At 44.8% G+C, this 16,866-nt stretch overlaps 2 protein-coding genes across 2 annotated transcripts; one reads left to right on the top strand and one right to left on the bottom strand.

Annotated features, from left to right (window-relative positions):
* Positions 1-1,086: 1,086 nt before the first annotated feature.
* Positions 1,087-16,239, bottom strand: TWN2 (valyl-tRNA synthetase / valine-tRNA ligase (VALRS)). Its single transcript, XM_078590357.1, has 21 exons — positions 16,140-16,239; positions 16,009-16,053; positions 15,703-15,765; positions 15,423-15,589; positions 15,279-15,351; positions 15,133-15,198; positions 14,795-14,878; positions 13,894-13,971; positions 13,668-13,751; positions 13,509-13,588; positions 7,497-7,554; positions 7,120-7,422; positions 6,858-7,028; positions 6,306-6,505; positions 5,823-6,225; positions 5,002-5,253; positions 3,761-4,264; positions 3,595-3,692; positions 3,407-3,506; positions 1,923-2,068; positions 1,087-1,401 (listed from the first exon to the last, which is right to left on the bottom strand). Exons 1-21 carry the CDS (start codon positions 16,146-16,148, stop codon positions 1,248-1,250), a joined length of 3,138 nt encoding a protein of 1,045 aa, XP_078446483.1. The 5' UTR covers positions 16,149-16,239; the 3' UTR covers positions 1,087-1,247.
* Positions 8,755-10,313, top strand: LOC144715439 (uncharacterized). The gene is made up of 2 exons (XM_078590358.1): positions 8,755-9,547; positions 9,910-10,313. The coding sequence occupies exons 1-2, from the start codon at positions 8,776-8,778 to the stop codon at positions 9,930-9,932; spliced, it is 795 nt and encodes a 264-aa protein (XP_078446484.1). The 5' UTR covers positions 8,755-8,775; the 3' UTR covers positions 9,933-10,313.
* Positions 16,240-16,866: the final 627 nt, after the last annotated feature.

Raw genomic sequence — 16,866 nt, forward strand, 5'->3', positions numbered from 1 at the left:
TCTAACCAGACCTCTTAAGGGATAAACACATCACCTCGTAATTAAATGATAAAGAATGAGAGATAAAATTGAATGACATAAAGTTAATGGGAATGTCACTTGATACTAGTTCTCTCACTAACTTCAGGTAAACTAAAACATCATTACTTTCAAGGGAGGGAATAATACCACAAAAGAACAAGTACATACTTGAGAAATGGATACACCTTTTGATCAACAATTGCTTGTTTAAGCGAAAAAAGACATTATTTAAGAAAGTGGCCTCTAAAAAATCCAAGATGCCAAATCCAAGAGGCCTCTAAAGTGGTACTGAATGCTTGCGGTGCCGTTCTGATTATTGAGTTTAGAGCTAATGTCAAGGGAATATAAATATTCTTAAAAATCGAAGTCATGCCTGAACACAGAAAAATGCTACATAGATAATTAATCGGTCATCAAAATTTAACATGGTTTACTTCAAGATGCTCATCCTGAACACACAAGTGGAGAATAATTTCACTTAAGAAAAGCTTGAAATTGGACTGTCCTCTATACCCTGGAATCTCAGATAAGGACATTCTGCAGACCAAAGTGTAGAAAATATCTATTTGCAGGTTTCTAACTGGATCGAAGAACAGTCACAACTTATTACCATGTCAGTCATACTAACAGGCGGCAAATATAATGAACCAAACGCAAAAATTGTAGCTGGTTCTTCATGAACATTACATGAATTTCTAAGAATGGTTAAGCAAATGTTTTTAATTATTGCAAGCTCTCGACGTTTGAAACAGCAGCTAAGTTGCTGTTTACTCGATTTTTTTGCATAGCTCAATAATTGGGACAATACCCTTAATTCATTTCCCATCCCACGGTTGTAATCCTAAATAATCAAGGAACATGAGAAACAAGTCTTGAGAAACAAAAAAAGTCTTGAGAAACACGGTTGTGATCTGTGCGTGACTGTTTCTATTAACAAATTGTTCAATCTACATAAGTAAATTCTGGTCTTCCTTGACTGTTTTTCGGAGGATATTCTCTGATTCAATCAACCGTACCAGGAGGAAATGCCAAAAATTAATGGAGGTTGAGGACAATAAACCAATCTTGATGAAGAATCTTCCTCTGATAGGATAAATTAAAATCGATACACTGAATGCCATAGGCACGTCCATTAATCAGTGGAAAAAAATACTTTTTTTTTGAAATTTCAGTGGAAAAAAATACTGCTCACTCAAAATCGGATAAGTGGCTGCTGAATCATTACCTCACTGAGGAGCTAACTTAGATTCTGCGTCGTCTATAATTTCTAGTTCCTGGATTAGCTTGTTGAGCTTTGAGATATCATCATCCTGGATATGCTTGGGAGCCTTCTCCTTGTAGCCCAGGCTATTCATCTTCTGCACCAGAGCACCATGTTGCCTGCCAGGGTAGACAGAAAGTCACAACCCACGAACAAATAAATGTGTTTTATTTGAACTTGTACGCTTAGTAATTTCTCTATCTCTCAAAATGCAGAAAAAGAGATGAGACAGATAGACAAAAAGATGTTAAGCAAAATTTGGGAGATGAGTGTTGCCTACAAGGGTAGACAGAAAATCACATCCCATGAACAAATAAATGTATTTGAATATGTATGCTGAGCAATCTCTCATAATGAAGTAAAGGGAGAGGAGAAAAATATAACGAAGGATGTTCAACAAAAGAATAAGAAGCAACCTTAAAGAGGGGTGTGGAGAGATAGACGAAATATGAGAGTTGACAGTTAAGAGAGAGCGGTGATAGAGTAGAGAGAGAAGTTAAGTCACAAACAACACCATACTCTCCTCTCTCTGGAAAAAAAAATTCTCTCTATACGGCAGAATCACCAGATAACTAATATAGGAAAATCAAGTCATAAAATTATTTGATATTTAAGTCATCTACTTAAATAGAGAACTTACTTTTGCACTTCTTCTCTCCTTTTCTGCAGCTTCTCACGCTCTGCATTCACGTCGATGGACACCTGAAGCTGGAGATACACCGACAGCTCTTCATGCACAATGCCCACGACACACCCAGATGGCGGGGCGTCTGACATTCTCAGCACCTGATACCAGTAAATGATTTCACCATACGTCAAACAGACAATCAGAAAAGCCACAATTTTCTGAATTCAACATAGGTGGTTTACATGAAACAGCATGTAAAGATATTAGAATACAAATGAATAAAACTACTCACAGAAAATGCTTAAAAAAAATAAAACCCCTCACAGAGAATACTGGATCAATATAAGTATAATTGTAGATACCTTGATTTAAATTTCTACCCGGGAATGATTTTGGAAGGGAAGAGTGTGAAAGATAGCAACAAATATAGAAAGATAGCAATGGCCACAGGCCGGATCAGTCCCCATGCCCCCTTCATAGGATTAGGGTTCGTAGTCTTTAATGACAGTGAGAATAGGAGGACAGTAACTCATCATTGTCTTGATCATATGTCGTTATCAAGATAATGATGATGATGACCAACTCGTCATCCTCATCCTGGAGGCAAACAAATGACGATGATGAAGGGAGAAAAATTTTATTTTATGGATTATGATATGATCCTCGATCTAGGCTCGTATCGGAGGGACTGTAGAGGGCCAGGTAAGGTAGAAGTTCCCAGGGTAGAGAGGAAAACGGGAATGGAGGGGAAGGCCGAGCTGAGGGGTTAGGGATTGGCTGGGGAAAAGCCGCCTGAAGACGCGGTGAAGTGGAGATGATCGCGAGGACAGGGATCGTAGAAGGGGAGAGAGAAACCAGACCTAGACGAGGAGAGGGGCAAGACAAGAACACTTCTTCTAACTTCTTCTTTCTTGGCTGCCTTCCTAAAGGGAGGGCATCCCTATTTAAAGGGAAATACATATTAGCAAATGACTAAAACGCCCCTGTGGGCTAACATGACGAAATTACCCCTAGGATCTTATCAGATTATTATTTTTCTACCTCTAAATGTAGCTCCCGCTATATCGCCTCTATAGACCACAAGACAGCGACGATGACATGATATCATCCTCATTATTCTTTCACAACAAGATGACAATGAGAGACGAATTCATCACCACCATCGTCATTCGTACCTAGATAAGATGATGATAATGACCGTACCATCATCCATATCCTAACTGCAGATGACGATGATGACAATGATGTTGACATTGGTGTCAGACGACAATGAATGACAAATTAACAGTCATCCTCTAGGCCTAGCGAGGATCTCCCTTGTCAAAGTCAACTTCTTGCCTGTCTTCCTCAGTGGAGGTTTACCAATATTTAACGGGAAAATACTCTAAAGGTAAATCACATAAATAGGTCTGACAGGGGTGGGTATCCGATCATTTAAGTTCTTATATTGGACAATATCCTATTATGTAAATAAAAGAATTAGGATCGATGGGTACCTTCAGTGAAGACAGGTTGGCAAGAGTGGAAATCTCAAATACATAACTTCCGATGATGCGTGCAATCTCGTCCGTCGCACATAATGCAAATGCAGGTCGTCTAAAATTTTGAGAGAAATTAAAGACAGAAATAGAAGTCAATACCACGTGGAATTTATATGAGGGTCTGGGGGCAATGTTCAAACTACCTCTCGTTCTTATCGCTGGCAGAACGTAGGGATCTCAGAGATCTTACTGCAGATTCCACTACCTTCATGTCGCTCTCCACATCTACATTACTCCACGCCTGCAGATTAAAAACCGATATTGTTAAAAAATAAAGTCAATATAAATTTAATTTTACAGATTCATCACCTCAACAACAGAGGGGTACTCTGAAGTCATGATCGACCCTTTCTCTGTGGAACTTGAAGATTTTTGGGGAAGACGTTGCCAAAGTTCTTCAGTAACATAGGGCATGAAAGGATGGAGGAGGCGCAATCCATTGTCTAAACAGATCCAAAGGGCATATTTGGAAAATGTTCTTGCATTTTCAAAAGCCTCATCCGAGTTATTGAAATATGGCTTAATGACTTCAATAAACACGTCACAGAGCTCAAACTGCCACCAAGAATAAACAGCACTCGCTGCACCCGCAAAATCAGAAGACTTGAATGAAGCTATAATCTTTGCGATGGCTTTGTTTAAGACAGAGAGGATCCACTTGCACGCAAAAGGCATGGAATCACGAGGAACAAATTCGGGGGGGACATAATCATCTTCTAGCTTGCTCATGGCAAAACGAATAGCATTCCACAGCTTATTGCACCACTGTCTATATCCCACAACCCTTTGGATATCGAGATTGATCTTGTCGGACTACAAGTGTATAAGAACAGAGAAAACTGTCAGATTTTGAGAAACCAGAGGACAATGGAGAGAAGGTGGTATGGCAGGGTAACAATCTTACACTTTTATTACATTCTATCTATTTTAAATTGGCCGATAGAATACTACAGTTCTGTAATATTCATTTATTACAGGCCGATAGAATATCTATTTTAAATACACCCTACTAAAACAAAGGACCATTCTGACAAAAACCTTCATTGATAAGTACGGTTCAGCACTCGTCATCGCCAACGCATTTGAAACTTTTTGACATTCATGGCGATGTTGACGGATTTTATCGTAGATGATGACAACTATGACTTTGACTAGACTAGTGTAGACGGTAGACATGGCTGATTATGGGGTATCACAGATAGTTGACTTAGTAAAATACAAGTCAGCCGTCAACTTAGCGATATTGTGCTAAAAATATCTCAAACCCATCAACATCAACCTTGTTGCCCACGTCAACCAGGTAAGTTGATGACGATGTAGACTCTGATGGATCACTGTCACCATGACACTGATGACAGAGTCAATGCCCGTTGATGTAGATGTTATCATCAGCTATTCATCGACCCTCCCTCGTCATTAATCACCGTCACCGTTGTTGTTGTCCAGAGGCAAACATTATTGGGATGCAACAAACACTATTAATAAGATAATTTATAAGAATGACAAAAGGCAAATGAGGGCATTTTCAGATATAAGACAAAACAAAAGACCTGCATTGTATAGGAGATAAGGGCAAATCTGAGAGCATCAGCACCACATTCCGGAATCCCCGATGGAAAGTCTTTGGCCTGACCTTCCTTGGCAACGACTAACTCTCTAGGGTCCAGATTGCCTTCTTCAAGCCTTTTGTGTAATCCTTCCAAAGAAATTCCATTAATAACTTCAAGAGGGTCAATGACGTTACCCAGAGACTTCGACATTTTGCGGCCATGAGCGTCTCTGATCATAGGATGCAAGTATACCTGAAGAATATTAGACTATGTCAGTCTTTTTCAAGATTTTTTATGACTAAGAACTAATGCAGTTTAAATATAATGACCAGGAAAAGAAGATTAATAATCGCAAGAATCTCATACATTAAACAGAATATACGAGTGAAATATCTAAACTAAGTGTTCTATTTAGTTCTGTCAATTATATTCCATAAAACGCCTGAAATAATGTTGAAAAACAAAAGTTCAATCGGAATTGTCCATATAAGACTCTATTACCAGAAATCACGGCATTCATCAAGAAAACAAAGTCAATCCACAAGAAGTGTAAGAGTGGAGGAAACATGATACTGCAGTGACCAGTACGTTTAAATCCTGTAACAGCCAGCAGTTAAGGTTTCCAGAGGTAATGAAGCTATTATATGAGTAAAGAATGGAAATCCTGTAGGCCCTTTTGCATTCAAGGCATATGGTTTGGGATTTACTTTAAGGCACGACTTAAGCTATGCTTCTTGAAAGATGCCATTGCATTAAATTAAAGAACTGGATCTAGATGAATGATGTTTGTCGAGAAGTAAAAGAGATTATAAATATAAGACCTTCTTAAAGGGAACATCACCGCCGAGCTTCATTCCAAGCATCACCATCCGTGCAACCCAGAAGAAGAGTATATCATGCCCAGTCTCCAGAACAGATGTGGGATAGAACACCTTAAAGTCTTCTGTATTATCTGGCCAGCCAAGCACAGACAATGGAAAGAGCCCAGATGAAAACCATGTGTCCAACACATCTGGATCCTGAACAATCTTGAAGCTCTTCTCCGGGAATAACTTCTTTGCCTCGAGAATTGCTTCATCTTCATCTCTTCCCACCACCCAGTGATCATCATAAGACCCTACTTCCTTCAGTTTATCATCATTCAACGTTACATACCACGCAGGAATCCGGTGGCCCCACCAGAGCTGCCGTGAGATGCACCAATCACGAATGTTCTCCAGCCACCTGGAAATTCAGAAGCAATTTAACTACAGATTATTGCTGAACAATTACTCTTTTGGGATGGGGAGAGAAGATTTGAGGACCTTTTCCATTCCTGAGCATATTGTTTTGGGATGATCTCGATTTTCTTGTTGCTTTCATTCATGACGGCATCTAGGGCTTCCTTAGCCATAGAGTCACAACAGACGAACCATTGTGGCTTCATCATTGGCTCGACCACGTCATCACTTCTTGAGCAGATACCCAGATTCATATCGTTCTTCTGATCGCCCTTGTAGAGGCCCTACATACGGAGAACGTCTAAATATCAATTTACAAGACCGCTGTCTGTACATAGCAAAGCTAAAAGCTGAATTGTCAGGATGACAACAACAAAGTGGTCATTATTATCATCTGTTATCTCAAAGTAGGTGGCAATGACAATGACAATTTCATCTTATCATCATCTCTCATCACTCTTACTCTGTTAACCCTACTCAAATTTGACAGGGTAAGATGATGAAATCGCGGCCAGGAAAATGATGACAAAATCACCATTGTCACTCAAGCTGCCGCTGCTGCTGATGATGACGGCGCCGATTATTGGTATCATCCTCAAACACTTTCTACAACATTAAGATCATTACACTCAATACCTTGAGCTTCAATGCATCAGTAATGGCCCTGCGGGCTTCAAACCGTGGCATTCCTTCAAACTGCTTCCCCCCATTGCTGTTTATCTTGCCATCATCGGTAAATATATTGATGAACTTCAGGTTATGGCGCGTTCCGACATCAAAATCATTGGGATCATGAGCTGGAGTGATCTGGATGAAATTACAAAGAAAGATAAAAAGTTAAGTTGCATTATAAACAATCTAATACATTTTTTCTCAGTGTTCAAAGCTAGTTTGATACCTTAACAGCTCCAGTTCCAAAATTGGGATCGACAAGGATTGCATCAAGAACAATGGGGAGTCTTCTGCCATTAAATGGATGGACAGCAAACTTTCCATGAAGATGAGTGTACCTTGGATCCTCGGGATGAACAGCTATAGCTGTATCACCAAGCATTGTTTCTATTCTAGTTGTCGCAACAACAATTTCACCCAAATCTCCCTCAAGAGGATAGGCAAATGACGTCAGAACACCAAATTCAATTGGGTTATCATAACCTGGGACTTTGAGCAAAGTTCTCTCCTTGATTTCCTTGTGATCGACCTGATTAAGAGAGAAACATAAATCGGTAATTAATCAGGAGGATGATATTCAAGAGCCTCTCAACAGCAACAAACCTCAATATCGGAAATTGCAGTTCGCAGAGTGCAATCCCAATTCACAAGGCGATGATCCCTATAGAAATAAAACTTAAAATCAGAAATCTGGAAGTTATATTTGTGATACTCAAAGAAAATTGTATCTAAACTATCGTCAGTTTAACACCTTCAAACCCACCATATCAACGGATGGCAGTATGATAACTTCAGAAATAGAAAGGCAGATCATTCAGTGTAAATAATCATATTTCAACCCGTTTAGTTGGATTTATTAATTGACTATACAGGACACTGGTACTTCATAACTATGAACCTATCAAAACATTGAGATCAATTGAAGCGGCCAACTCACAAAAGAGAGTCTTGTTCCATGAAAACTTTAAGGTCAAGAATAGACAGCTATGGTAGAAACTGAATCGCTGGAATGATGAATCAAAATTTCAATAAAATAACTGAGTACGAAAGAGAAAAATTCCAAGAAAAAACCAAAACCAGAAATAAAACTACAAACATTTGGAGACAATTCTATAAAAACTTGGAAGAGCGAGTTGGACAATGCCTAGTCACTGATTGTTCCTGACATGCAAAAATCATCGGACGCGTATTTATTTCATAACCTGGCTTCATCAATGGAAATATTTGTATATACTGAGGTTGTTAGTGATAGACTATCCCTCATGGGCTAATGGGCCCTATTCTATAAGCCCATTAGCCCTATTATCCTCTCTCCCTCTTAGGGTACATATATCCTTACATGTACTCTGCTCAAGTTATGTCATTATCTTCTTCTTCTCTTCCCCAACATGGTATCAGAGCTCCAGAGCTCCTTCCCTAGGGTTTGACATCGCCCACCTACAGCCGCCACGCACGCACAGCAGCCGCAGCCCGCAGCCGCCGCGCACGCACAGCAGCCGCAGCCCGCAGCCGCCGCGCACGCACAGCAGCCGCAGCCCGCAGCCGCCGCGCACGCACAGCAGCCGCAGCCCGCAGCCGCCGCGCACACACAGCAGCCGCAGCCGCAGCCGCAGCACTACCGTAGCAGCGCCGTAACAGCACCATGCCGTTCACCGAGACCGACTTCCTGGAGAAGCCACTGTCCTACAAGGTGGCTCATCCGCTTCCGTTGGTCCCCGAGACGACACTCTTACGGGGCCCGAATCTACTCCCGTGGATGCGCTTCGTCGAGACCACCTTGAAGGCGCGCCAGCTCTTCAAGCATTGCACTGAAGACCCCCTTACCATCGACCACCCACATTATGCAGCGTGGGATGTTGAGGACCAGTTCATCCTCGGCTGGATGTATGCGTACACCCTGGCTCCAGATTTCCGCGACCGTCTTCCGCATCAGAAAACGGTGAAAGGTTTCTGGGATCAGGTGCGCTCTTTCTGTGGCCGGGAAAGCGACTGGTGGCGTCTTTATTCCCTTGCAAGTCAGGCCAGCAATCTCCGTCAGGGGTCGTTGACGATCTCTGAATATGCACTTGCCCACACGAAGATGTGGGATGAAGTGGATTACTACCTACCGCCCGACGATCCGACGTCCAAGACGTTCCAGAATGTGCTTCTTCTGCGGATCATGGGCTTCCTCAATGGCCTGAACCGCGAGTATGATGACGTACGTCGTCGTGCCTTGCACCGCAAGGAAGGTCCTCCTGCCCTTGAGGAGTTGGTGAAGGAGCTTCAAGAAGAGGAAAGCCACTTCCTCCTCCATGGGACTCCCTCCTCCGGCCCCCCGGGTGAGTCGACCGCACTACTTTCTGCCCTCCCTTCAGGCGGCAAGGCACCGTCGATCCTCCCTACGCCCACCTCCGCCGCTCCTCCAGCTGGGACGACGATTTGCTCGTATTGCGGCAAACCAGGCCACGGGAAGAACAAGTGCAAGAAGCGCCTGAATGACTGGCGAAAGAAGAAAGAGGCCGCAGAAGGCAAGGCCATGGTGGCCCATTCTGATTCCTCCTCCGCCAGCCCCTCCGCAGTGACTATGGACCAGCTTCAGGCAGATTTGGCCCGCCTCCGTGACCAGATGGCTGCCCTGCAGAATCCGTCCACGGCCTACTTCGGCGGCTTTGGTGCGTCTTCCCTTCCTTCATCTTCAGATGCATGGTACTGTGGCCATACGGCCTTCCACTCACCTGTCGTCTCCGATACGACTTGGGTCCTTGATTCGGGGGCTACCGAACACATGACCCCGAGCAATGCCCGGTTTGTATCATATGAGCGGCATCGTGGTGGCCGCACTGTCCTCACGGCCGGGGGTGGACGTCTCCGTGTGGCCGGAATCAGGGCAGTCTATGTGGACGGCCTCGGTGTGGTCCACAATGTTCTCCATGTCCCTGACCTGCGGGCCGTGCTTATGTCTCTGCAGCGCTTAGTTGATGCTATCTCCTGCTCCTTCCACCTACAACCTGACGGCATGTTTCTGTCTGACAAGGTGGGCCGGACTACACCGATTAGGCGGGAGAACGGACTGCTGATGCTGGACGATGGAGGCCGCTCCCAGTGCTTCATGGTGCACCGGACTCTTCTCTCGGTGGCTGAGCAGCGTCGGGGACGCCTTCTGATGGAGCATCAGCGACTTGGACACCCACCTTTCTCCACTTTACAGCGTCTTTTTCCCGCGTTGTGTTCGGGCGTGGACCTTAAGACTATGCTTTGTGAACCTTGTCAGTTAGCCAAGCACCGCAGATCCTCCTTTACTTCATCCTCGTCTCACACATCGACCCCGCTGTTCCGAGTCCACAGTGATGTTTGGGGGCCGGCACCGCAGATCAGTCTGAAAGGGCACCGCTACTTTCTACTCTTTGTGGACGAAGCTACCCGCTATACGTGGGTCTACCTCCTAACTGCGAAGTCGGAGGTTGCGCAGAATGTTCGACACTTTTGCGCCATGGTACAGACACAGTTTGGTCGAGGCATCCAGCGTTTTTGTTTCGACAATGCTCGGGACTTCTTCAACGCTGACCTCGCCTCCTTCTTTGCCGACCCGGGCATCCTCCACGAGTCCTCTTGTGTGGCCACGCCCGAGCAGAATGGCATGGCTGAACGTCGCATCGGCTATGTTACCTCAACGGCGCGGACATTGCTGTTGGACTCCAAGGCGCCGGGGCGTTATTGGGGAGAGGCGGTTTTGACGAGTACTCACCTTGTTAACCGTATCCCCACCCCACTCCTGGAGTTCTCCAGCCCCTTGGACCGGATGACTGTGGCATTCCCGAATGCTTCTTTGCGGACGGGACTCTTGCCTCGTATCTTCGGCTGCACCACCTACGTCCATGATACTTCTCCCACACGCACGAAGTTTGATGCACGCGCACTCCGGTGTGTGTTTGTGGGTTACTCTTCCCTCCAAAAAGGGTACCGGTGCTATCATCCGCCTTCTCGGCGGTTCTTCATCTCGGCAAATGTCACCTTTGCCGAGCATGAACCCTATTTTGGGGACTACTCTACCTCATCACGCCTTCCGCTGGATGAGGCTCCCTCGGCCCCCCCCTTGGGGCCAAGTCTGATCGTGGAGTCCACCACTCCCACTCCACCCTCCTCACTTCCGGATCTTTCTCCCCTTGATTCCTCTTCCTCACTTCCTCCTGCGGGGTCCTTGGACGTGTCCTCTACCTCTTCTTCCTTACCTGCCCCTCCCCTTTCGGCAGCTCTCCCTCTCCCATTGGTCTCCGTTCCTCCTTCCGGCCCCCCCTCCTAGTCAAACCCCGATGCGTCACCTCCTCCTCTCTCGGTGACCAACCTCGTCACCCCCTCCCGGTCTACCCTCGCCCTCCGGTGAGTCTCCTACGCCTCCCGGCGTGTCGTCTACTGCTCCTCCCGGGGAGTCCCCCATTGCTTCCGCTCCTCCTGTCGATGGTGACGATCAGTTGGGGTGGCCTATAGCTCTACGGAAAGGGGTCCGTCAGTGCACTAAGGCCCCCCTCTACCCTCTCTCTCATTACCTCTCCTTTGACCGGCTGAGTCCTCCCTACCGGTTGTTCCTCACCCGCATCGAGTCGGATCCCGTTCCTCGACGCTTAGCCGATGCTATCGCTTCTCCCCATTGGAAAGCGGCGATGGGCGAGGAGATGCAGTCTCTCCTCAAGAACCACACGTGGGACGCCGCGTTCCACTACCTCCGGGCAAGAGGGTAATGGACTGCAAGTGGATTCATGCCAAGAAGCATCATGCGGACGGTACTCTCGAACGCCTCAAGTCTCGGCTTGTGGCTAGGGGGTTCACTCAGACCTATGGAGTGGACTACTTGAGCGTTCTCTCCGTGGCGAAGATGGAGACTGTCCGGCTTCTTCTGGCGCTTGCAGCGCACTTCCACTGGGCCATCCGCCAGTTCTACGTCAAGAACGCCTTCTTGCACGGCGACTTGACGGAGGAGGTGTACATGCAGCAACCCCCGGGCTACTCACTCGGCCCCCCTGGTCACGTGTGCCGACTGCGGAAGTCCCTCTATGGACTCAAGCAGTCCCCGCGCATGTGGTTTGGGAGGTTCTCCTCTGTTCTGAAGACCGAAGGGTACACTCAGAGCAATGGAGATGCCTCTCTCTTCTTCCGTCACCGCCCGAACGGTGTCTCCATTCTTGCCGTGTACGTCGACGACATCCTTATCGCGGGATCTGATGCTGCCGAAGTTGTCTGCCTCAGCACTGCCTTGGCTAAGGAGTTTGAGATCAAGGCCCTAGGCCTTCTTCGCTACTTCCTTGGTCTTGAGGTAGCCTACTCCCCCCGTGGGATCTTCGTCTCGCAGCAGAAATACGCCGTCGACTTACTGCCACTGACAGGGATGACCGATTGTGCGCCGGTGAGCACTCCCATTGATCCCAACGTGAAGTTGGGCAAAGGGGAGGATTCGCGGCTGACGAATTCCCACCGGTATCAGCAGCTGGTGGGGAAGCTCCTCTACTTGACGCACACTCGGCCCGACATCGCCTTCGCCGTCAACCTGCTCAGTCAGTTTATGCACTCCCCACGGGAGATTCACCATCAGGCCGCCCACCGGGTCCTTGCGTACCTGAAGGGCTGCCCCGGAAAGGGCCTGCTCTTCCCTCGCAGCACTGACCAGACAGTGAAAGTCTACACTGATGCTGACTTTGCCGGCTCCGTTGTGGATCATCGGTCTACCACGGGCTACTACACGTTTGTTTTTGGCAGTCTCGTCAGCTGGAAAAGTAGCAAGCAGGACAAAGTCTCCCGCTCTAGCGCTGAAGCTGAGTACCGCGCACTCGCCGATGGGGCCTCTGAGGGCCAGTGGATTTACGGCATCCTTCACGATCTTCGCGTGGAGTATGCTGGCCCGATTCACTTCTTCTGCGACAACAAGTCGACGATCGTGTTGGCCAAGAACCCTGGACAACAGGGCCGCATCAAGCACATGGAGCGCAACCGCTACTTCTTCAAGGAGCGAGTTGACGAAGGGATCTTTGACCTGGACTTTGTTGCATCCGCCGACCAGGCAGCGGACGTCCTCACCAAGGGACTCTCCCGCCCTCTTCTTCAACGTGCCGTCTCCACGCTCGGTATGGAAGATATCCATACTTCGCTTGCGGGGGGGTGTTAGTGATAGACTATCCCTCATGGGCTAATGGGCCCTATTCTATAAGCCCATTAGCCCTATTATCCTCTCTCCCTCTTAAGGTACATATATCCTTACATGTACTCTGCTCAAGTTATGTCATTATCTTCTTCTTCTCTTCCCCAACAGAGGTCTATGAAGTAAATCATTCTTGTTTCGGCAGTTTATATCATCCATACATAGTGATTTGATCTAAGATTAAAATCCGTCCATGTTTCAGCACTAGCATATTCTTCCATGGAGCTAAGGCCCATTAATCATTTATCAGAAATAAAAAAAACACAATTCCCATCCGCACAATTAATCTCTTTTTTATGGCCACATATCTTTACTGCTAAGGAATGGGAAAGATTTTTCATGTTACATGAATGTTTCATCCGGGAAAAGTTTCAAACAATGCCTTTATCATTTCATCCAATAGCATTTATAAGTGCTAGAAAAAGTAACTTCTCAAGTAGACAAACCTGTAAATTAGACCTTCTTTGTACAGCCTAACAAAAGCCTCTGTCACTGCTTTGGATCTTTTCTCATCCATCGTGAAACACTGAAGAGAAATGGAAAGAAGAAATCTTGTTGATTATTGATTTCAACTTCCCCCAAATTAAATGGCTTAAGGTGCTGACCTCACGAGACCAGTCAAGAGAAGCACCAAGCCTTCTCTCCTGATTCAATATTTTACCGCCGTATTGTTCCTTCCATTTCCAGACCTTTTTGAATTGCGATATTAAATTCATTAGTATTTGGAAGCAGACAGGAAGACGAAACAAGAACAGAAGTATTACAGAAAAATGCGTTTCTAACCATTAATCGAAAAGTATTTACGAGAAAAACGAATACTGAGAAACATACTTCAGCGACAAATTGCTCACGGCCAACATCATGTCTTGTCAGAGATCGCTCCCGCATGAGCTTCTTCTCCACAACAACCTATCCAAAATGTTCAGATCAAACAATGAAGTAAGAAAAAGCTTGGCGTGAAGGTAAGAGAAAAGGGCGTAGCCTAATAAGGAGAAGAATATCATAAAGTTACTGGCCATCAGAATAATCATAAGCCATGAAACGGGAATTAAAACTATGCGACTGCATCAGTTAGCATTTTGCGTCAAAGCGTATCATATTCATTTTTCAAAGAATGGACTACACTCATTCATAAAAGAGTATGATTTGAAATTCATAGAACCCGCAGGCCATCTACCAGACTGGGAGAGAGAGAGATCAAGAACTCTGGGTACTCTAGTTTTGTCACCCAACCAGCAGATCACAGTTCCAAGCCCGAAAGATGGCTTCACTGTAGCATTGATCGATGAGTCTCTATATTACAGTCACAGGTATCTATTCCCTAACTGTTATCATAAAACTGTCATGTTCACTGTATGCCCCCCTCGATAACGATGACGAATTTCCATTGTTTTCGTCATTCGACATTGATGAAGATAATGTTTGACATAGACAATTTTGAGATGAGTTCATTTCACCACCTGCCCTGCGACTTATCATCCTTTTTCAAGATGAAAAGATGACGAAGATGAATCTTCATCGTCATTACCATTCATCAGAGCCAGGATCAAAATGAAGATACTGAAATCATCATCGGCATCTCACACATGTTTTTGTTGATGACGATGATGATCTTGGAGGACAGAGACGATATTTTCCTGGGCCAACAAACAATAGTAATGCATGTGAGATTCTATCCAAAGGACCCAATAAAATTATTTCAAAAAAATGAGACGATGATGCAGAATGTTACCTGAGTTGCTATTCCAGCATGGTCCATGCCAGGCACCCACAATGCATTATAACCTGACATCCGGTAATACCGAATCATACAATCCTGCATAACAACTAGGCATCAAAAAAATTGAATTATTGAGAGCATTGGATTCAGCACCTGCCAATGTCAGGTCAAACATCAATGTCAACAACCATAATCAACATTGACATTGATGATGACTCCAATATCCTCGACGGTTGACCCGGTAAACATTGAACCGTTAATGTCCCTTCAACAGCAACATCAGTGTCCACTTTCAACATTGACGGCGTGTGCCAAACCCTAATGTAGAGCAAGATAACACTAAAATTTACCTGTATGGCGGCTGTCAGAGCATGACCTATGTGTAGTGCACCCGTCACATTTGGAGGAGGAAGCACCTGAACAATTTTCACCACCAAGATAAGGATATTCAAGATAGAATTTTTACTGAATGAGTTGCAAAGACGAAGAAGCCTACGATAACAAAAGGTGGTTTCGAGCTGCTGGCATCTGCGACGAAATACTTTGAATTTTCCCACCAAGCATACCACCTGAGAGATGAAACAACCGAAAGTAAATGAAATGAAGCTAGAGGTATAATGAAAATCAATGAGATGCAAACCCTTTTTCGACCACAGTCGGGTTGTATTGCTTCGCCATTTTAGAGGAAAGTTTCTTCTTCTCTCCAGCAGGGGTCTCAGGATCGATGAAGTCCTCAGGATTATCATCTTCTGCGCCTTTTTTTGCATTTTTCCGCTCACTTTTCTTAGGCAAATTTGTTGTCTGCGGCTGTTAAAAAAATTGGAGTTGTGTAAACGAAAAACACAGACCAGATAAGCCAAAATGGAAATTAATTGTCAATTCACTAATCAAGATAGAGATAGGCTTTACAAAATTCCTACCTTCAGCTTAGCTGCCTCAGCTTTCTGAGCTGCCTTGAGTTTCTTCAGCTCCTTCTCCTTGGCCTGCAATAATCGCAATTCCAAAGAAGATCAATTTTTCAGACAACGAAAATTCAATCAACGTAAGGCCCCCAGAATTCAAAGCAAATTGAATGTATCCGCATCAACCACGAGTACCATTCAAAGCACTACTTTGTCAAAAAGGGCTACCCAAAAGGGCAATCTTCCAAACACCCGGCAAAGAAAATCAAGGAATAAAGCAACAGCAGATGCCAAAGTAGAGTAAAAAAATAAAATTCAACTCACCTTCTCTTCCTTCTTCTTCTTTCGCTCCAAATCTTCCGCATCCGGCTGAAATCAGTAGAAATTTCAAATCAAGGGTCAAATTTGAGCGGAAAAAAACGGAAGATGGCGCGAGAATTGGAAGATTAACACACCGGAGACATTGCTAGACGGCGGGGATGAGGGCGACGGAGAAGATGCGAGCGACGGGTCGTCGGTTCTCGCTAGGGTTTTTGGCTGGCCGATGGAGCCCACTGAACCTTGTTTGGTTGTACTCTCTTCTATATGGCTCGTCAACGGATGATGAACCGTCATCCGTTCCGTTCTGACCTTGAACGGTGACGGAACGGAAGCCTTCTTCCGGTCCGTTCCGTTCTGACCTTTGAATGGTAACGGAACGGAAGCCTTCTGCCCGTCCGTTCCGTTCTGACTTTAGACAATGACAAAAGTCATATAAAAAAGTGATAAATGACATGTAAGAAGAAGAAAAAAAAAGATGAACGGAGAAAAGAAGAGAGGAATATTAAAAGATTAATTTTAAAATAAGAAGAAGAAAAGAAAAAGAGAAGGATTTAGAAAGGATGGTGAAAAAAAGAGAAGAATACAAAAACGAGAAGAAAGGAAGATGAAAATATTAATTAAAAAGGAAAACGAAGAGAAGATGAAAAGAAAAAGTGAACAAAAGAGGCAGATGAAAAGAAGAGAAGAATACGAAAACGAGAAGAAAAGAAGACTTAAAGATTAATTGAAAAAGAAGAGGAAGAGAAGATGAAAATAAAAGGTGAAGAAGTAAGAAAGGAAGATGAAAAGAAAAGGAGAAGAAGTGAGAAAGGAAGATGAAAAGAAGAGAAGAACACACAAATAAGAAGATAAGAATATGAA

Source organism: Wolffia australiana, chromosome 19 (assembly GCF_029677425.1).
Source record: "Wolffia australiana isolate 7733 chromosome 19, ASM2967742v1".
Classification (NCBI taxonomy): domain Eukaryota; kingdom Viridiplantae; phylum Streptophyta; class Magnoliopsida; order Alismatales; family Araceae; genus Wolffia; species Wolffia australiana.